This window comes from Python bivittatus, unplaced genomic scaffold, assembly GCF_059951505.1.
Source record: "Python bivittatus isolate LINGU-HERP-01145 unplaced genomic scaffold, Pbiv_v1 ctg000580_np1212, whole genome shotgun sequence".
NCBI lineage: Eukaryota > Metazoa > Chordata > Lepidosauria > Squamata > Pythonidae > Python > Python bivittatus.
Window position 1 is genome coordinate 21,417,196 of NW_028277087.1, and position 22,595 is coordinate 21,439,790.

At 37.5% G+C, this 22,595-nt stretch overlaps 1 protein-coding gene across 4 annotated transcripts in view; it reads right to left on the reverse strand.

The window, feature by feature from the left end:
* PPP2R5E (protein phosphatase 2 regulatory subunit B'epsilon) overlaps positions 1-22,595 on the reverse strand; it is a 61,655-nt gene that overhangs the window by 16,955 nt on the left and 22,105 nt on the right. For 3 of the 4 annotated variants that reach the window (XM_007437679.4, XM_007437678.4, XM_007437680.4), the window contains exon 3: positions 764-960. In XM_007437679.4, the coding sequence (XP_007437741.1) occupies positions 764-960 (197 nt within the window). Of the gene's footprint in view, positions 1-763; positions 961-10,545; positions 10,682-22,595 lie in introns of those variants that run through there. The other variant, XM_088149741.1, reaches the window with a different exon arrangement.

Consider the following 22,595-nt stretch of genomic DNA (forward strand, 5'->3'; position numbering starts at 1 on the left):
TCCCGATAGCTCTTTTCCTTGTAGAGAAGTAGTGGACCGCATTCCACCAAATAAAGTTCCAGATATGTTATAAAGTTAACTCCACATAAAGTTCATTAAAGAAACTGAGTCTGGGAATCACTATTATCTGAATGTTTGTGGCTACAGCTGTCCATTTTCAGGAAAAGGAATAGCAGTTGTACCAGCTAAAACTAGTACAAAGCACTTCCAGTTAGTAGTGCCCCCTTGAGCATCCAGAAATGATATATTAATCCCAAATTGTTAACTACAGCAACTAAGATTATTGCTAGTTGCTGGGGATCAGCCTAGAGGAATCTCACTACAGTACTTGGGAAATCAAAGTAGTTAGTAATACAAGATGCAATCCAAACAACACTTAAAAAACACTGATTTATAATTATATCTGCCTGCAAAGAAAATTTCCTAGACTAGTATTTTCCTAAATACTATGCAGTTTTTAAACCAGCATAAAATCTTTCTGAACTGTAGCAAATTAACTCAGTATTTGAAAGTCCTAGATATAAATAAAGCTAAGAATAAAAGATGCCTTTATATTCCCCCACTTCTTCTACTAGGCATATTATCTGACTCTATTCCAACTGAGAATAACTGCAATTTAAATGACTAAAGTGAAAAATGTGTTTCCCATTTTACATTTGAAACACTACTGTGGAATACTGGCACACAAATGTAACATCCTTATTAAACCTGCTTATCAAATAATGGAATGTATAAAGCAATTATGTTTTTAAAAAAAACTTACCATTCTAACTACTTCAGGGTAAGTCTGCTCAGTCAAACACCCTCTGCTTATTGTAATGTAATCCACAAGTTCATTAAGAGTTGAACGCTTGTATTCTTTCATTTTAAGATCTGATAGCGTGTCCATGAAGTCAAAAATTACACAGCACTGCTGAAGTTTCTTTAGAAACAATTCAGGTTGATCTGAAGATGGAACGTCTGCAAGATGAAAAGAAGAATTCTAACACTGTTGCATAAAACAAGTTGTGATTAAGAAGACAATAACAGAAACTAATAATATCCATTTTTTGCAAAATAGGGACTAAATTAGTGAGTTTTGATACTTAATATTTTGGAGAGAGAATTACATATTTAGTTATTAATTTGTAATACTTATATTATTTCAGAAATATAGCTAGGTCACTGATTTGGAGTCAAATTAATGGAAGCTTGAACAGCCTAAATCCTGGAAAAGGAACTAACATTCTAAATTCCCACCTAATAGAAGTAGAAAATGCTACACAACTCAATATAACTCAAAGAGGAAAAAACTTAACAACAAACACAGGTGGTTGTTTACTTTTGACAGTGACATTTAATAATCCTCAATATAGTATTCAATACAGAGTAATAAGCAACAAAGTCCCAATATTCTATAGTAATTTTATTACAATATTATCGATTTACCTAGTCACGTATTTACTCATTAACTTATTATATTTTTAATCAACCCAATAACCAACATTCTGCAGGCTAGTTGCACAGGTTATATTTTTAACTAATAGCTTAAAAATTCTTTATTGAATAAAAAACCCCCTACTTTTTATAATATTACTAAAGATATAACAGTGCAAGGGGGAGAAAGTATTGAATAAATTTTCACATTCTCCAAAACTCTTTGGTGGGCTTGATGATAAGCAAATCAATCTGCTATTTGTAATAGTTTCAAGATGGAGTATAAAAGATGCTATGCATATGTAATCATGGCATGCAGTAACTTCATCTCCTACAACATTTAGTAGATTTTATATGTAACTTGTGTGAAAAAGTAAAGAAATAAAGAGAAACATGACATATTAACTTTTTGTTCTTCATTTTTTATTGTATTGCTTTAATAGAATAGATTAAAAAAGACAGAAAATACAAGACAGAAAAAGAACTAAATAGAAAGCAACTACACACACACACAAATTTATATAACTCAATTTTTAAACAACAAATTGAACCTTGACCACACACAATCATATTGTTCAGTCTTTTCTCTGCAATGATGCATAGTCAATTCAAAGGCTGAGAGTTCATACATTTTGTCAAGCCAGCTTTTGTTATCTGGTACATTAGTATCTTTCCAACGCTTTTAAAAACCAGAGACCAATAGACTTGGTGAATAGCACCAATTCTTTATTCCAAACTTCTTGTGAATTATCAATATTTATTTTAATAAAATTCTTTAATTGCTAACAAAACTGATTTGTTAGCTTAGCCTTAAGAAAGCTTTACCTAATATGCTCAAAATCATAGAAATTTCTGAGAATGCAATACATCTGGTCCAAAATGAAAACATAGTGTTTTATTTGAATGTGCTGCCATTCAATGGTTTTAGGCAGGTTATATTCTTCTTGTAACTCTCAAACGTCTTTGATAACAATCTCATTTTTAGCCCAAATATTCCTGTAAAAAATTACCTGCCATTTTAAAATAAGGATTATTCCAAAGAGCCAATTTCTCATGAAAACCTGAATGTCTTTCCCAATTACATCCAAATATATCCAGCTGCCTTCAGTGCTGGAAATACAATAGAATTTTGGCTACAATTTGAACCAAAAACTAAGGTGAAAAATAATAACTCATTAATTGGAAAATATCATTTATATTCCAATGAAAAACAAAGGCCAATAAATATGTCCAACATATAATTGAAAATCAGGAAAATTAAAAACCCAGGCAGCTTCAACTTTGAAAAAAAGAACCGTGGGTTCCAAGTATTCAATATAAAAGTAATAATTGAATCAGTAATTTGTCTAAAACATCTAAGTGGAATTAACACAAATACCTCTCTTTAAATATGTACCAATTAGAGATTATATTCATTTTAACAGCATTTATTTTTTCTCATCGTCTCCCTGGTATTTTTAACCAAGTAGCAATATCACAGTTAATCTGTGTGTACACAATTTGAGATGTTCAGGTTTCCCCAAATATTTAAGACAGTTCAAACAAACAATAAAACCCATCTTTACATGTTTCCATAAAACTACATTACTAATAGGCAATACGTTAGATTTGTTCTAATTTATTGTATATGAGGAAAATTAACCATATTGTTGTACAACTTCCATGAAATTAGACAGAGTTTTGGTAATCATTAACAAAGTCCAATACATTTTCTGCATACAATAACTTGAGTCCTACACTAGTTACACCCTCTACTCCTTTAACAACTGCAATCTGTTCCTTAAATTGGAAGCAAAATCGTTGCTAAGCAAACATATGACTGAGAGAGAGAGAGAGAGAGAGAGACTGTAAAGATCACTGATTGCTGCTATCTCATTTAAAGTTCTCTCCTACAGTCCTGTGCCTGACCCATTTTTTTCTTTTTTTGCCCCCTCAAAGGGCAGAGAGATTGCTTAAACAAGCTATTTCTTCCTGAGCTGTTTTCCTCCAAAACATAGTGATTCTCTAAAAAATGCTAACCACAATTTAACAAGCTCAGCTCTGTGACCTTAATTGTTGATTAAAATCCTCCAGCCCCAGCCCTGCTGCCTGAAACTGACAAGATTGTAATCAGTTTCACACTAAAAGCTTTTGTTAAGTGCAGGAAATTTGGTTGTCAATGTATGCCTTGGTCGCAAAATTATTTTTTAAAATATTACCAACACATTTTACCAGCAAACGATCACTACATGAGGTAGCTGCTAAATGAGGAGTGGCTGTATCTGTATATCCTAAATATTGCTAGATTGCGTAATAAGACAAATCAAACGTTCCAAAAACAAGACAGGCATCAACTGACAGATTCCATGTTGCATTCTGATTGTGGGGAAGGAAATAATTCCATTTGTAATAACTCAAGAATAAAAAATAGAATAATGATTTTTAATCCAAGAGGGAAAACCATTTTCCATAAAATGTTCTCAACATTTAATCTGTCTCATTTCAAAGGCTTTTTGTAGATCCAATGACACTACAACAATTTCAGGAGTGTTCGAATGAGCTGCTAGAATATTCACCAATAAGTTTGCCATCCTTTCACAAAACCAGATTATAGAAGAAGTATTATTGATGGTAAAACCTTACATAACCTATTTGCTACAGTGGCAGTCAATGTTTTTGCATCCACACTTAACAAGGTTACAGGGAGTATGCCCTATAGGGTCCTTTCCAATTTTTAAGATAACCAAACTATAGATGTCATATAATGGTACAGGAAATACCCTTTTTTTTTTTTAAAGACTCATTGTGGAAGAGTGAACTCACCACCCAGAGTGCATAGGCATTTCCCCCCCCTTCCTAGGATCTAGAGTTTTGGTACTGCCTGAGAAGAAGGGTTAAAACAGCCCCACCCTCTCCTTAATTGGAGAGTCTGTTTCATAAAAGGGAACTGAAAGCAAGCATATGTGTGGATGTGTCAAGAAAGGAGTCAAACCAGAAAGCCAGTAGAGACACTGGAAAGAGAAATCTCCAACCCAAAGGCAAGTACCGCAGCAGCAATCTTCAGACAGCAAGAGAAAACTTCAGCTCCTTGAGCTGCAAGACTGGCGGAGAGGCAGAACTGAGAGGGGAGGAAAAGAGCCTGACCAGAGTCTGCAAACCAAAACAAGCCCACTGCATGCAGCTGCCCAGGTGCAGAGCTCTACAAATCCACTCCAAAAACAGAGGACTGTGAGTCTTGGGGGAGGGGTGGGGGGGTGGGGAGAGAAAAGCCCATTCGCAAATCTACAGAGGAGTAAAAAAGGTTTTCATATGCAAATAGACTGAGATTGGCTACAAGAGCTGAAGACCTGGGGGGAAAAGAAAGATTTAGAGCTAAGAAATAGTTAAGAAAAGATAATGCTACAAAAAACAGAGATAGGACCATAGACATAGAGATAGAAATTTATAAACTGAATAAAATAGAAACAGTTGTAAACTTACAGTAATAAGACAGTAGAATAAGTAGAAACAAGCATAGAATTAGCATTAAGTTTAGAAGTAGGAGTTTAATTTTGTACAATAAAACAATTTTGTGGGAAAAACAAATGCAGTCTGTGTTCTGTACCATATTAAGAAAAACCCTAACACTTGTTATAAACATTTGGTCCTATAATTATTATAAATATATATTTTTTGTACCACTTTGGGGCCTTCCTGGATTTCACGGAATCATTTGTATCAAATATTTCCACAACATTAGAGATGCAGCTAAATCCTTCAAATGAATGTGAAAAATATTGAAAAAATTATTTTATTTAAAAAACTTTCAATCTCAACAGATGTATCTGCATTTACACTATAAAAAGATACATACAAATCCATTTATCCTTATGTAATATCTCCCAGGAATATCTTATTTTAGTGATGTTACACTGTTTCAATAGAGAAGCCAACAGTTTCCCTGGTTTTTTTTCTGTTCCCAGAATGTCTACTATATATACTTTAATGAAAATTCCATAATAGAAGCATATAACAAGCACAGACAATTGTATAAGACCATTAGATTGTTAGCTTAGTCAACCTAAAGGCACTATATAGTGTCAAGATACAATTTCTCATATACATATTCAAAATTTCCTTTCCTTTACACTATAGTAAGATTTTTTTTCTTTTATATGCTATATTCTTAATCCATATATTAGCTTTAAACACTTTCCAAACTAGCCAACATATTTTTTGTTAGCTATTTGGAAAAAAAAATCTCAATCTTTTTGTGTCAGTCAATGAACTGTGGGTTCCCTAACAGTGATATATTAAAATGCAACCTTACATCAGCTTGACTTTTCTTATTAACAATGGATAATATAACCAGATCATGATCCAATTTTGCAACAGAACCAGTAAAACAGATTTGATTAACTATGGTTCAAGTGAATATGTGCCATGAGAAGTTGAAAAAAAGTATATCTTGTTCAGATTTTATTGTCTCCATATAGCAATTAAATTAAATTCTTGAACACAAACAAAAAGGGCACCTCAGTTCTATACTCTACAGGTAGTCCTTGACTTATGACCATTTGTTCAGCGACCATTCAAAGTTACAGCAGTGCTGAGCAAAGGGCCAGTCCCCAAAGTTACAGCCATTGCAATGCCCCCTCAGTCACGTGATCAAACTGGGTGCTTTGCAGCCCGCCTGCACTTATGGCCACAGGGGTGCTTCAACTCTCCCTTCCATCATATCTCCCCCCATCTATGCTCTTTTGGCACCCTGTACTCTGCAGCTCCTGCTGCCCCAGCTGACCAAGCATGCCCAGCCTGGCCCTTCAAGAGGCAGTTACTGGCTGCACGAGGTTTTCTTCACAAGGTCGCACATGGTGGTTTCCTTGTGAGACCTGGAGAAGATGGCCTCACGTGGCCAGCAGCTGCCTCGCGAAGGGCCCGGGTGGGCACACCTTGTCATCAGCAGGAGCAAGAAGACAGTGAAAGTCAGCTGGGGCAGAGAAGTGCAGGGCAGCAGGGGCCTCAGAGTGCAGGGTTGCAAGGGTGACTGAGACTGGGCTGGGGCAGCTGCAGCTTCCTAGGGCGCTGCGACTTCCCAGGGCGCTGCTCAGACTTCCCGAGGCTCTATGGCGTCATGCCACACTTCTGGGCTGGGGTGGGGTGGCTGAGACTTCAAGGGGTAGCTGCGGCTTCACCCTGCGCTGCAGCTCAGGGGCTTCTTGCAGCCCCAGAGCCGTGCCTCACCAAGCCCCTGAGCTGCAGCATGGCAAGCAGCCCCAGACCCACACAGTTCTGGGCTGCTTGCCAGCCCACAAGGGTGGGTGCAGAGTGGTAAAAAGGGCAGAGATGGGGGGGAGATAGGTGGGGGGGAGTTGAAGAGAAGGCAGTCCCTTACCTTACCAAGATTCGAGGCTGGGAGGGACCAAGCCTGGAACGGCTTGGATTGGGGTGGATCCTCAGCTAACAACTGGTGGAATTCAGTTAACAACAGCAACAGGGAGTGCCGGGGTTGCCATCACTAAGCGATAAGGTCACGTGATGTCGCACTTTACAACCGCATCACTTAGTGATGGAAATTCTGGTCCCAATTACCATCCTAAGTCAAGGGCTACCTGTATTTTTCTTAGAAAGTTCATTTCAATCAATTAAAGGGACCGTAAAGGGACAGTAAAACCCAGTAACCATTATACTGTCTACTTGTGAACTAAAGATAACTTTATAGAACACCTCATTTATCTTTGACTGGACCATAAATATTAATAAAAGTCATGTGAATATCACCATTTTTAGCAACCAAAATTATGTAGTGACCATGAATATCTAAAACGTCTTGCTCAACTGTAAAATCCGAAGACTTAACAGAGCAACTCCTCTTGATATTTTCAAATTGCCATTAACAAGAATCTGATCAGTTCCATGCAAGTAAATATTTTTCATTAGGGAGAATATGGGTTTCTTGCAGAAATACTACTTCAGCTTCAATATCTACCACTTTATTTTTTTAAAAAAAATATATTTATAAAACTTCAATTTATTAAAAATAAATCATCTTGGACTTCCCTTTGCTTTTTCTGCAGGTTCTGGGTTAGGGTAGGCCTTTTGAACGAAATTTTATTAATGTCCTGGGTAAATTGGTCCCCTAGTTATCAGCATTTTTTGTTTCACTGCTACTACATCCTGTTTTAACTTGCAACTTAAAAAAAGAAAACCATGAGGTTGAAATTAAACAAAGATAAAAATGAAAAAAAACAAATTCAGCAAAATCCAGTTACAGAAAAGACACCCCAAAAAACACCTGTAAAAAAGAAAAAGAAGAAAAACTGTAACCAAAAAAAAAAAAAGTAAATGAAAGTTCTAAAAGGACTAAAGGCAAAGGTATCCCTTGACTAATCCTTATTCTTCCTCCTAAGCTAAAATATATTAAAAAACATTATCTACTTCATAATTACATATAAAAGAAAGACATTTGTCCTTGTGATAGTTACATAATTATTTGAAGACAGCTGTTGTATTTCAACATCAACATGGGTTTCAGATCTTATTTTCAAGTAATTGGTAGCAACCTAAGGATCATACGAAGTGAAAGGCATGGTGTTATGGTGTTTTTCTCCTTCCTCCAGGGTTGGTTCCAGCCAGTATGGGGGGAGGGAGCCCCAGCCCTAGACCCATGCTTGCCTCAGGCTGTATTCACTCCCTCCTTTTGTTTATCATGTATGTGAAGCCACTGAGTGAAATTATTTGTCAGTATGGGGCAAAGTATCATCAGTATGCTGATGATACTCAGTTCCATATCTCATCTCCAGGCCAGGTGATGCCGACAAGATTCTTTCCCAGTGTCTGAAGACTGGGGAGGCTGGATGGGAAAGAGCAGGTTTCAACTCAATCCTGGCAAGACCTAGTGGCTGAGGGCTTGAGGCCCTCTGAACCATGAACTCAGAACTGATATGCAATTTGGGGGTCCTCCTAGATTCCCAAATCCTGCTGGTGGAGGTGGGAGCTATGGCCACTCCATTTTGGGCAGCAATTGCACCTGTTCCTGAATGAGGAGGCCCTGCCCATGGTCACTCACACCTTGGTCACCTCTTGTATGGACTATTGCAACACACTCCACATGGGGTTGCTCTGGAAGACCATCCAGAAGCTGCAATTGGTCCCAAATTCAGCAACATGGGTAGTTAGGGGCACCCATGTAGCACTGCTACTCTGTGAGCTGTGCTGGCTCACAAGAGGCTTCAGAGTACAATTCAAGGTATTTGTTATCACCTATAAAGTCTTACATGGTACACAACTGGGTTATGTTATTTGTGGGACCACCTGTCTGGTTATTTCTGCCCATTCCAGAGACTCTCACAAGACCAGCATGCTCCAAGTGCCCTCTTTGAGGCAATGTCATCTGATGAAAGCTAGGAGCCATACTTTAATGTTGCAGCATTTGCCCTCTGCAATGATTTCCATTACCCCCCAAAATTTGGGTGGCCCTGACCATGTTAGCCTTTAGCAAAGCTTTAAAATTTGGCTTTGGGACTGAATGATAGATGAGCCCATTCTCCACAAGTTGAAGTACATGATTGGTGAGCCCTGGCTCTATGTTGTTATGCTGGCTTATGGATTCATTTTTGTTGACACTGTATGATTTTTATTTGCAATATTGTTAGAGGGGATATTTTATTTTATGCCTATGGCCACCCATCTCAGCAAGGCAACTCTGGGCAGCAAGCATAATTTAAAAGATCAATATAACAATAAAAAAATAGATATATAAACATATCAAAAGCAAAAAAATGAAAAAATGGCAACCAAAGATAACTTATCAACAATAAATTAATAATACCACACAGGCTCAACTAATTTCCCAACCCCTATGCCTGAGAGAATAGCAAGGTTTTAGGGGTTTTCCAAGACACCATCAGGGTTGAGGCCAATCTTAATCTCAGGTGCGATGATGTTCCAAAGGCACACATTCTGGCTCCCACTAGATGACACTCTTTAATAGATGCTGCCTGGATCATGCTCCTCCTGCCAGATTTGGTGGGGCAAGTAGAGACAACTAGAAAGAGCAGTCCTAACCTAACCCTAACCCTATCAACACTGACTGAAACCAACCCCAGAGGAGGAGAACAAGTACAATACTGTGCCCAAACTCCCAGCTCCTGGAGTCGGATAGGATACAATAATAGAGGGTATCAAATGTCACTGAGAAGTCAAAAGAACAAGAATGGACACACTACTGCCATTCCACTCTTGCTAGAGGTTATCCACACATGCAACCAATGTTGTTTTGGTTCCACGTCTGAGCCTGAAGCCAACTGAAGGGAGTCCAGATACACTCCCTGCAGTTACACTTAAGTGAGTTAGGCAGCTATATAAACCTTTTAAGTAAATTAAATAAATAAAATGTTGTTGCTCCACCATCCAAAGTTTAGAGAAAAATTGCAAAATATGGAAAGAAACCTTTGCTGTCTAATTGTCTCTTGTTGTCTTGCTGTCATAGTTAAATTATTTATACTTTTTAACAAGCTTGGAAGCCAAATCAGGAAGGATAACTATCTTCTTTCAGCTCCTGAAAACATTTCTTCATAAGAACTACTATAAGCTGTTCATCCTCTACTTATCAAAAACATAATACTCTTTACCAGTTGACCTTGAATCGGTGTCACTTCCTCTTCATAGGCCACCAACTCCTTTCTAATTGTTATGTCTTTCATTTGAGGTGCTTGGATTCTTCTCTTGTGCAATTCAAATATTTTCTTAAGCTCTTTAGTTTTCTTCTCCATAGAATCAACTTTCTAGTATATCAACTTTACTCATATTTTGTCATCCTCCTGCTTATGGATTGTATAACGATAATCAGCTCAAAATTAGTTACTTCTCCTGGCTCAATTCCAGGTGGCAGGTCTTAAGTTAATATTGCTTGCTACGCATCTCGAATCTGATATTCAATAATATCATCAGCCAAAACAATTGCCTCTTCTGTTGAAGCCAAGCTCTTAGGCACAGAAATAATTGGATCAGCAGCTGGTAGGGATTGTTCTATCTCCATCTGAGACAATACCACCCCAGTGGGTGAAATGGAAGCAGGAAGAGTCTGTTTCATGTGTTTACAAGGCATTCTATCTCCCCCAATTCAAAACTTAGAAAATAGAAAATTGTTTAATTAATATGTCTGCTTACCAATTATTTTTAACAAGCAGTCCAGATACAGTTTTCAGCAGCTCACAGAGGGAGAGAAGAACAAACTGCAGTTCAACATGTCTCCAGGTTGGCCAGGAGTCAATTTTTTTTTGTTCTTCATGGATATCTTGTTTATATCTAACAACTGAGATCCACAGAGCAGCAGTAAGCTATTCACTGACATCCTTAACCACCAGCAGCCAGAAATATATAATGAAATAAGAAGAACTGAAATAAAATAGAAAATTAAAGCACAAGTGAACCAAGAGAAGCCTCAAGTTGTGCCTCTAGTTTACTACTAATTCAGCCTCTACAGTCAAGGCTAAAGTGCACAGTCTTGAGCACTTAGGGCTATTTAATAACTCAGCCTACAACTGACTATAACATACTCTGAAAGTTTTTGTGGTGTCTTTGTTGAATACATCAAAACTCACTTATGGAAGGACTGAGCTCTTCTGAATCCTTAATATCAAAAGTATTAAGACTTAAAGATGCCAAAGATGTGGTTGTAAAAAAGTGTCTTTTCTTTTTTATTTGGCATATTTTACCATGTTTTTGCCTATATTCTCAGACAAAGTGTATCTAAAGCAGCTTTGGTTTTTTTTCATAATTGTTTCTTATAAGGTGAACTGTTAACACTACACTATAACAATTAGAATTGGCTTATGTGCCTCCACAAAGTTCTATGGCATTCTATGATGTAATTACTTTTATTCTGTTCCAAGCGGGTTCCAATCCTCTTTCCATTCATTCTGTTCACAGATTAATCTAGCTTCTCATCTGTCTTCATATAGGACTCATACAGCAATTTTGCTTTCACTCCAGTTTTTTCCCCCACTTCATTCCTTCCTTCCACGTATTCAAAACAGGCATTTCCCTAAGCAGATGCTCACCAAACAGTCACTATTCTCAAGAGCAGTTTTGTCCAGCACCTGCTCACTTTCATATTCCACATATATGCCTTCCAGGTTGCTCGGAAATTCCTGAAGATCATAAAGCGTCTCAAAAGCAGAAGGCAACAAATCTCATCTGAACCAAAAAATGATCTGAGGCAAAGGACTCAGATCTATATCAACTGCTCTGAAGCAAAAACAAGGTCTAATATGTGTGCACTGGGCCCCCAATTACCTAGCCCAAATCCATAGATGCTATGGAGATAATTAATTGCGGAGACTTCCCAGAAGCCACTCCCAGAGCATGGAAGCTGAAATCCCCAAATACCAATAGGACAGTCCAACAACATGAGGTCCTATAGCTCAGGAAGGAATCCAGTTAGGCAGCAGGATGGTAAATGAGCAAGTTCTCCAACCTGTCACTACAGTCTGACTTTCACACTATCACCCCAAGAACAGGATCACAGGCAAGTTTTCTTCGAGATCATCCTTACCACCACCTTGCCATTAAAGCTGCTGCACAACCCAACCCAAACCCAAACCCAAGAAGTGCAAATAATCAAGAGTCCTATATCCCTGTTCTCATCCAACCAGATATCAGTAATATACTCCAGGTCCACTCACACATCTACCACCAGATTACAGATGAAAATGGTCTTATCGCAGACAGATCTGGTGCTTTCCAACAGCAGACACTGTCAGTGAATGACTAATGGAACTAGATCTACATGGAGGGAAATATGCAGTGGGGTGCCTCAAGGTTGTCTTGGGCCCAGTGCTCTTCAACATGTTCATAAATGACCTAGATGAGGGGATTGAAGGGGAGCTCATCAAATTTGCGGATGACACAAAGCTGGGGGGAATTGCTAACACTTCAGAAGATAGATTCAAGATTCAGAAAGATCTTGACAGACTTGAGCATTGGGCCCTATCTAACAAGATGCAGTTCAGTGGAGAGAAAAATAAGGTGCTGCACTTAGGCAGGAAAAACCAGATGCACAGGTACAGGATAGGTAGTACCTGGCTCAACAGTAGTGCCTACGAGAGGGATCTAGGTGTCCTGGTGTACCACCATTTAAGTATGTGTCAGCAGTGTGCTGCAGCTACCAAAAAAGCCAACACAGTCCTGGGCTGCATCAACAGAGAAACAGTATCAAGATCAAGGGAAGTGACAGTACCACTCTACACCGCACTGGTAAGGCCACATTTGGTATACTGCATCCAGATCTGGTTACCACAATACAAAAAAGATGCTGAGGCCCTAGAAAGAGTGCAGAGAAGAGCAACTAAGATGATAAGGGGTCTGGAGGCTAAATCCTATGAAGAATGGCTAAAAGAACTAGGTATGTTTAGCTTAACGAAGAGAAGACTGAAGGGGGACATGATACCAGTCCTCAATACTTGAAGGGCTGCCACAGAGAAGAGGGCATCAATTTATTCTCCATAGCACCTGAGGGTAGGATAAGAAACAATGGGTGGAAGCTCGTCAGAGGGAGATCCAACCTGGAAATAAGGAGGAATTTCCTGACAGTGAGAACTATTAAGTAGTGGAACAGCTTGCCTCCTGGAGTTGTGGGTGCTCCATCATTGAAGGTTTTCAAGAAAAGATTGAATGACCATTTGTCCAAGATGGTATGAGGACTTCTGCCTTGGGCAGGGGGTTGGACTAGAAGACCTCCAAGGTCCCTTCCAACCCTATGATTCTATAATTCTATGACTTCTGAACTGAGGAATGAGTCTCCAAGGGAGAAGCTTGGATCAGCATTAAATTATTGGTCTCCCTTGTCATGTGGTGGCATTCTCCATACCATTCACTGTATTATCTCCATCCCATCATTACCAAAATTCACTTGTCCTTTTTCCCTCTCACCTTCAGCCCCCCCCAAAACACTTCCTGATATGTGGCTTCTTGCCAAAACACCTAAGGAACTACACTCATCTTGAGCCATCCCAATCACAACACTTACCATCAGTCACCTCCAGATATACTTCAGCAAACCAACAACATGAACAAGACTACTCTGTCTAACCCAATAGCTCCCCTCCATCTTATAACCACATGGACTGCAACAGGTCCCCCTCACTAAGAGCTCCATCAACAGAGAAGTCACCATCCCAACCTCTTGCTCTGGGGTGAACACTCTCACCTCACTTCCTGTTTCTTATTCAGGGAGAGGGTCACTGCAAGTATTTAACCCAGCTGCAACTATAGAGAAAGGGAGATTGCCAATGGTGCCAGTTCCTATACAGATGGCAATCCCTCTATATTACCTCCATCCTCATGCCAGCAGGCACTATGGCCAATGGAAGCACCATGGCTTTTGTAAGCTGTGTCAGAGTACCACCCGCGGATCCCCAACTAAACAATATGCTTTCATCCAGTCTTATTCACCATCACTGGTGTGGGGGCACTTCCTCCAACTGCACCAGCAAGGGAAGCAATGACATCCCCTACCCCCACTTCACCCACATTGTCCATTACATTAGAGAACCACATCATGCTAGCCTTGGCTTCTGCCTCCATTCTCTGTCAGACAATTCCTCTCCAGCTCCAACATGGCCATCATGCTTCACCACTACACTATCACATCCATTCAACATTCTAAATCTTATCTGAATTCACATAAAATTTCTCATGTTGCCCGGGAAAATACAAGATTGTATTTGAAGATGACTTGGAAGCCTCAAATAGTAAGAATGCTGCCATAAATATTGTACCTGGTACCAGTTCCATACTAGCAGTTGTATTTACTGCCTATTCTAAGTGCTCGTGCTTTGGACCCAAACATTTAGAAGAGAGTAACTCTACCCTACTAAAGGAACTCTTTTCTTGGTTTGGTTTGTAAAGAAGTTTACTATGAGAGACTAGAAGAGGACCTTCTCTGTGTTGGCATCCAGTCTTAAGAATATATATGAACAATAAGCTCATGGCAAAATTGATTTGTCTGTAATATTACAGGATTCTTGGTTATTTTTACTGCAACATACTGACAAGGCTGCTTCCTTGGAAACAAAAAATCTGTTTATTTATAGTCACTATGTAAATTATTCTATTCCTGTCCCTGACCTCTCTCCTCATCATTTTACCTTTTCCCTTCTCCCTCCCTGCTAAACAACTGTGTATCTATAAAATGTTCTTCTCTCAGTGTCTAAATTCAATGCATCTAATGGAATGAATTATAACCTTTTTTTTTAATAATAACATTGGTTAATCTTTAAGGTATCATATAAGACTCTTTGTTTTTATATAAAAACATAGGAAGGTTCCTTATACAAATCTTGGATCTACCTCTGAAGCTGAACTCTAGAATTTCAAGTGGGAAATCCTAGTAGGAATGAAAAGCATGTGTTCTACCTCAGTGATGGTTTTCAAATACTCTGCCCACTCAAATTTGCTTCCTATTAATGCTACTATCATTTTAATGCCTAGTTTAAAATTATATACATTTTATGCATCCCTCTGTTTTATGTTTTATATTTTATTTGTTTTATGCTTTTATTGTATTACACCCGTTTAATATCTTATATATTTAATATATTATCTTATATATTGTCCTGACATCCTAGGAAGAAGACATGATTTAAAAAAAAACACTTTGATTAAAAAAAAACACCTTTGAAATAGAAGAGAAATAATAACAACAGCTTTGTCAAATATCAGAGAAGCTCTTACCTCTTATCCATTTTGCAAAAAAGACAGCTGTGTTTATCTGTTGATATTCACCCTATGTTGATTCTTAAAACATCTCACTGAAATCAATTGAAAAACAGGCTATCTATCTATCTATCTATCTATCTATCTATCTATCTATCTATCTATCTATCAATCACTACGTGAGATAGGTGGCTACATAACTGTGATAAATAAATAAATGTATTAAATTTGTATAGTTACCCATCTCACAAGTGTGACTCTGGGCAATCACAATAATTAAAACAACAGAAACAGTAAAAAATAAACACAACAGCATGGAACTATCCTAAAACCACAATTAAAAATTTAATAAAACATAATCACAGTCAGGTGGTGAATATACATTCATTTAATATAGCCATTGCCAAGGCTCACCACTACTGCCAGACCCCCAGGCATGAGGCAGAGGGGATACACTAGGCCCTTAAGAGATAGAAGGATGGATAATCTGTAGGCCATTTGCAGCCCCTAGCATTTAATCTGCAGCCCTGGTTCCGTCAAGGTCGTGCTGCTGAAATTTAGCAACTCTGAAAAGGGTTGGCACAATTTTCTGCCAATTTTCAGCAGCAAACGAACAGCTTTTGTTCCATCCCATATTAATGGAGTATTTGGAAGAGAAATATATTTATTCTACATAAACTAGAGAGAAGTACAGAAAAGCACTTTAAAGCTAGGGCATACCTACTATTTTGCTGCATCAGTTTATGCTATAAACAAATGGCTAAATCGGCTGTGATTTTGGTCTAATAATATTCTTTTATTTTTTTCAGGAGAAATAAATACATTTGTGTTCTTGTAATAAGAAAACATGATAATCTCTTTGTTGGGCAAGTGATTTTAAAAGGCATTTTATATTTAAAGGTGAAAAAAAAAACATTTGAAATAGTGCCTCTTTATTTCATTAGTTAGATTGATGACTTCCTTCTCTTCTGGATGTGCAAATACACACCCTTGAATTAGCTATGACTGGAATGTAGATTTTCCATCAGGCCTACAACTTACTTCCTCCATAGCCAAACAGAATGCCAACAGCCCTTCAAGCAGTTCAAGCAAAGACTTACTATCTTGGAGAAACAGTACTGGAATAACTAGATTTAGAATGAACTCAGTTTGCAAAATAGAGACCTTTTGTACCTAGACATCTCCTCAGAAGCAATCAACACAGACATGAAAGCTTAACACAGGGCTTTTCAACCAGGGTTCCATGGAGCCATAGGTTTCCGCGAGAGGTTACTAGGTTCCCTGGGAGATCATAATTTTAAAAATTATTTCAAATTTGAGCAAAATGCTCTTGCAGTGATGAGTAGAGACAGAACAAAAATCTAGTTACAACTCTTTCTGAGCTCTCTGGTAGTGCACTGTAGGAGTGTGTTTATTTGGTTGAATCCATTCTTAATTTTTGACACAGGATAGGGGAAACTCTTGATAACAGGGAGGAAGGGAGGAATATATTGCAAGAAGGAGAAGTGCATTTTTCAAGAAATTAATGGACTCATCCAACTTAGTCTGTGAAATCAGTCTTTCCTTCCCACATCTTTTCCCTGCGGTTTTCCTGTAGTTATTTTATCCCATTATTTTAAATAAATTTTGTAAACATTTATTCAATCATGTCCGATGTGGCGATTTTTGAAGAGGAGGTGTGAGAGAGAAGAGGAGGATTCTAGAACGGACAATACCGATACGTTTAATGATGATAATGATAATGAAGAATTTAAATCTCCTCAGGCATTTCCCTTGCACTGGTACATCAATGGACTAAAAAAAAAAGTCTGTCTTTACAATGAACACTATTTATTAATGGGTTTTACATGGACTGGTGATCCAAGTTGTCCTATTCCATTGTGCCTCATCTTTAGCAAACAACTTACAAATGCAGCAATGGCTCCAACAACTTTAAAAAGACACTTAACTACATATCACAGCCATATGACAAGTTCTGATTATTTTAAATGGCTATTGGAATCACAGAACAGAGTAAACCTTTGTTAATAAAATGACAGTCAGTAAAAAAGCCCAAAAAGCAAATTATTTAGTAGCAGAACTTATTACACAGCAAAGGAAAAGTCACACTTTCAGTGAGAAAGTAATCATGCCATCATGTAAAAGAATAGTGGGGAAAATGCTAGGACCAGATGCAGTATAAGAAATTGAAAAGGTTCCACTGTCAAACAGTACAATAAGTTGACATATTGATGACATGTCACATGATGCTGAAAAGGTTTTGTGTGATAAACTGAAGAAAGCAGCTTTTCTATCCAAGTTGATGAGTCAACAGATTTCACCAATGAATGTCATGTTATGGCATTTGTAAGATTTGTAAATGAAGGTGAAATTCAAGAAAACTTTTTCTGCTGCAAAGAACTATATAAAACATGCAAAGGCCAAGATGTATTTAATGCTTTGTCTTCATATCTGGAAGCAAAAAGTCTGTCTTGGAGGAATTATGTTGGCATCTGTACTGATGGTGCTCCATCAATGGTTGGCTCCATGAGAGGTTTCATTTCTCTTGTAAGAAAAGAAAATCCTGATGTTGCCACAACACACTACTTCGTTCACAGAGAGGTGCTGGTGTCAAAAACTCTTGGAGATGAAATGAAAAAAAGTTCTGGATGATGCTACAAAAATGGTTAACTTTATTAAACAAAGACCAGTTCACTCAAGAATCCTTAAAAAACTGTGTGAAAACCTTGACAAAAAGCACATAAGTCTCCTGTTACACACAGAAATACAGTGGCACAGAAGAGTTCTCAACAGGGTGTTTGAGCTGAAGGCAAAATTGCAAGAGTATTTTCAAGAAAATAGTATTCCATGTTTTGCTGAGTGCTTTGAAGATGGAGCATGGTTGCAGAAACTAGCATACTTAGCAGACATCTTTCATCACATGAACCAGCTGAACAAGTCTCTGCAAGGCACTGGAGAAAATGTTTTGACTTCAAGTGATAAGATTCTTGGATTTAAAAGAAAATCGAATGTTTGGAAAAATGTTGCAAAAGGAAACACTGCTGCTTGGGCTTGAGAGTGAGGAAGAATACCAGAAAGTCTCAAATCTAATTGAAAACCACCTGGAAGTACTACACAACAAAACTGATCAGTACTTCCCTCCCTTTCAACCCAAATGTACGACTGGGTGCGGGATCCTTTCTCTGTATCTTCTGCTCAGCCTGAGAACTTCACTTTGAAGGAAGGAAGAGGAAGAACTTTGTGAGCTGCAGTCTGATCGTACACTCAAGATGAGATTCACTGATCTGCCCATGGACAAGTTCCGGATTTCTGTGAAAGAAGAGTATTCTGCCATTCATAGGAAAGCACTGAACATTTTGCTGCAGTTTTCAACTTCTTACATGTGTGAGCAAGCTTTTTCTTATTTAAAAAGCATCTAAAGCAAATACAGAAATTGTCTTATTTCAGGTAAAGATGAAATCCATGTATGCTTACCTTGTTTGGCCCAGAATTATTTGTGCAGCAAAAAACAAGCACAGGTTTCACACTAAAGAGGTAAGTTTCATTCCTTATTTTTAGTTTAAGAACACTGTCAATGCATGTATACAGACCTACACATGAAGTGAATATAATAGTTTTGTAACTTCTGGCCTATATTTGAGCCTGAATGTGTAGGAGTTTCCCAAGGCCTGAAAAATATTTCAAGGGTCCTCCAGGGTCAAAAGGTTGAGAAAGACTGGCTTAACATAACACTAGGTCTATCTGAGTATACTGTATGTATGTGCTTCTACAAACAAATATACTTTGTAGAAATTATATCTTTTTCAGTCCTTGAACTTAGAAAATATTAAACTTGTTTCTAAAATTTACATTATGCAAAACTTATAACATTTTTTCCTTAAAGATATTAGTGAGATCTAAAGAATCGAGCAAAACTCATGCCAAGATAATGTTGGGGTTGTGGATGCTGAACAACTTATTTTGTGCCAATTATCTGTTTGCTGAATAAATCAAAAATTTAATAAATAACAGAGAAGCTGTCTTATACAAAGTAAGTCCAGTAATCCATCTAATTCTGTTTTATATGCACTGTCCGGCAGTGACTCTCTAGGGTTACATACAGAAGTCTGTTTAGGCCTACTTGGAGATGCTTAGGATTTAACTTGGACACAGAGGAAGCAAAACATATGCTTTTATTTTTTCAGTTACAACTCTTTATATCCTATAGTAAGTATACTAAAAAAAAGTTCCTTCTAGAATTGATTAAGTATCATCAAGTCAGGGTGAACTCTTTGCAACCACAAAAATTGATTCTTTCCAGGATGATCTGTCTTCAACTTGATCGTTTTGGTTCTTTGGTGGCACGTCCACTGCTGCTGAAATTAAGCCCATCCACATTGCTGCTGGTTGTAAAATACTTTGTAAAATACTGGTTTAAATAGTTTTATTCAACAGAGTCATTTTTATCTTTTTAAGACTGCTTGAAAGAAAATACAGTGTACATGCAAGTGTGTGCGTATGCTCACAAAAAATGAAATACAGTGGTACCTCGGGTCACGAACTTAATTTGTTCCGCAACATTGGTCGCGACCCGAATCAAATTTTCCCATAAGGTTCAATGTAAATACGGTTAATCCGTTCTGAACCATATGTATTTTTTTTTAAACCACAAAAATATGAAACAAAGTACAGTACAGTATGAAGAGAGAGGACACTAACCTTGCTCGAGGCGACTTCTGGCGTGGAGGACAGGAAGGCGGGTGGCGAGGCGGTTACTGTTTGGAGGGAGAGTCCCCCTCCCTACAGAAAGCCACGACCCCGTGTCACAGCAGGGAAAATGGCCGCGGATCCTGTTCGTCACCCGATGCGGAGTTCGCAAACGGAAGCAAAATTTTGCAAACGGTGCTGTTCGTGACCCGAATTGTTCGTGAACAGAAGCGTTCGTGACCCAAGGTACCACTGTAGCTACAGAGCACTAAAAACATTTGAATTTTGCACTGTTCTTTCTACACACAAAGGTCTTCTTTTGTTCAAAGAAGGAAACAAGGACCAGCACATGCTCTTCACTATAGAAAAAGTTGTAGAAATTTGTTTTTCACCCATTTCTACTTTCTGTGCAGCTCAAAACCTTCTTTCATGCTGTTTCAAAAGAGTCTCTTGCTCTCTAATGCAGTTTTTTCAGAGGCAGGAAGGAAGAGTGAAGAAAGTTGAAACCACTTCTACCCTCCTCCATGAGGATGTTTCCCACTAGCAGGAATCTGTGAACAGATCATAACTCTAATACAGACTATTAATCCCTTATTAGAAGGGATTAAAAGAATGCAAATTATCACTACAGTTTTTTTAGGAGTTGCCCACATTCTCATGTGCCTTCCGCACCTCTGAAATATGAGAAGCACTTATAATAACCTATCTCTTCATCCAGGCCTCCCTGTATAAATGTCTATTTTGTTTCTGCTTTTATCCCCCCCCCCTTTTAAATGGATGTTATTTTATATTGCTTTAATGTACTGCTTATACTATTGTATTTTAACTGCTCAAATTTAAACAGCTTTGAGCTCTCTAATTATTTGATCAAAAAAAGAGTAAAGCTTCCCTTGACTCCTGTTCACTAAATGGACATGTCGGTATTGTTTTCATGACAACATACAGAAGTACACTGCCTTCTTCCAATTTTTTTTTTTCAACTTTCCAGGCTCCAGGATTTCCCAGTGGCCTGACCCACCTTAGCTTCTTTGAGATAACAAAGGTTGGCTAGGTGCTGCCATCTGCTATAATACAATCAAGTTTAAAAAAGCAATTTGAATGAATGTTGCATATGACTTACAAAACTAATGCAAATACCACATTTCTACCAGGCATTCCTACTATCTTTTACATCTCCCAAAGAGCTGCTCTAGAAAACTCAAGGACTCTACAGAACAACCTCTATGCATCATGAAATACAGCCAGAAAAGAGTATCAGCAACTCTCACTTGCATAAATGGAAGTTCCTTTGGTTACTGACACTGTTCTTTGAATCCAAATCAAAAGAAGTAGATTCACACTGCTCCATGAAAAAATACTGTATTTTCTCAAACTCCCATTATGGATACTGTTCCTAGTTTCTAGCGCTTCACACTAACTGAATACTTCCCTTTTCCAACCAGTGTAAGTGATGCATACATTCTTTTACAGAAATATTCCCATTATTAAGTAGTGACTAATATAAAAATTACTTGTCACACTTCAATTAACCAACCATTAATCTGATATGTTTTTTCAAACATATGCACCTTGACTTCCTTCTCATCCACAATACAGTATTTAGAATGTTTGTTACTCATACAGCAGCAAGACTCTTGCAGTTTCAGTTTAAAAAAACTGAAATTTGAATTAAGAGAATGGTAGAGACTAGTAACACCATAGCATCAAGTACTCCCTAAGAGTATTCAAACAAACAAAAAAGAATTAGAGTGAAAAAAAATGTTCCAATTTACAACAAACTCTTTTCCTCCTCAAGGAAAATAATTACTTGCTTGAACCTAAAGGTGCTATGGGGTATGCCTGTGGTTTCTTCGCTCAAGGAGATTATAACAATACAGTGCCTGCTTGAAAAAGGTATGGCTGGGAATTATAACAGGATGGGGGAATACAAATACATTTGTATTTGTGTCAATTTTCATGTACAAAATAAATTATGTTCTATATGTTTTATAGTTTTAAAATTGCAAGAATCATAGCAGTAAAGAAACAAAAATAAACTTAGTTTTTTGTTTGACTTTATTTTCTCTTTTCTCTTCATTTTTTAAAAGGCAACTCTGTGTTTTCAACAATAATTGCACCTAACCCTACAGATAAATGTATAAAAATAACTGAGAAAATGGGAGAAAAATGTTTCCAAATTTAATTACCTGTTTATTTAACGACAATATTTAACATCAAGAAAACAAAAAAAAAATTCCTTAACACCACACATATTCAAAACATCAGCGTCAGATTTTCTAGTTTACTTTTAGTCCTCTTTTGAACAAATCACCTCTAGTAAATACGCATCAACATGCAGATTGTGTCTTTTAAGTGAAAAACACCATCCTTCCATGTTACTGTTCCTCGAAAATGCTAATATCTCAGCATAAATACCATCATACTTCTAATTACCTGTTAAGAGTCCTTTACAAAGCTTGCATGGTTTCATACAGGAGAATACCTCTGGAATGATAAGTTACTGTTTCTACTCTGATTTTCAAATCAACGTATGCCAAATTTAATCAGTCATCATCAATATAACTTCTAGCCGTCTGTAAGTTTTTCTGTCTAAAACAGAATTCTACCAAGTCTACATTTCTGCATATTAAACAAATGGGAGGTGCAAAACCAGACAATTAACAAAAGATGACAAGACATGAATAAAATGTACATAAAATGTTCTGGCAAGGGACAGCTAACAACAGAAATGCCATAAACAAAATATTTAAAATAAGATATTCGTTTTAAAGTGTAATTGTTAAAATCTTTTTTCTTGTTTCAATAGTTAATATATG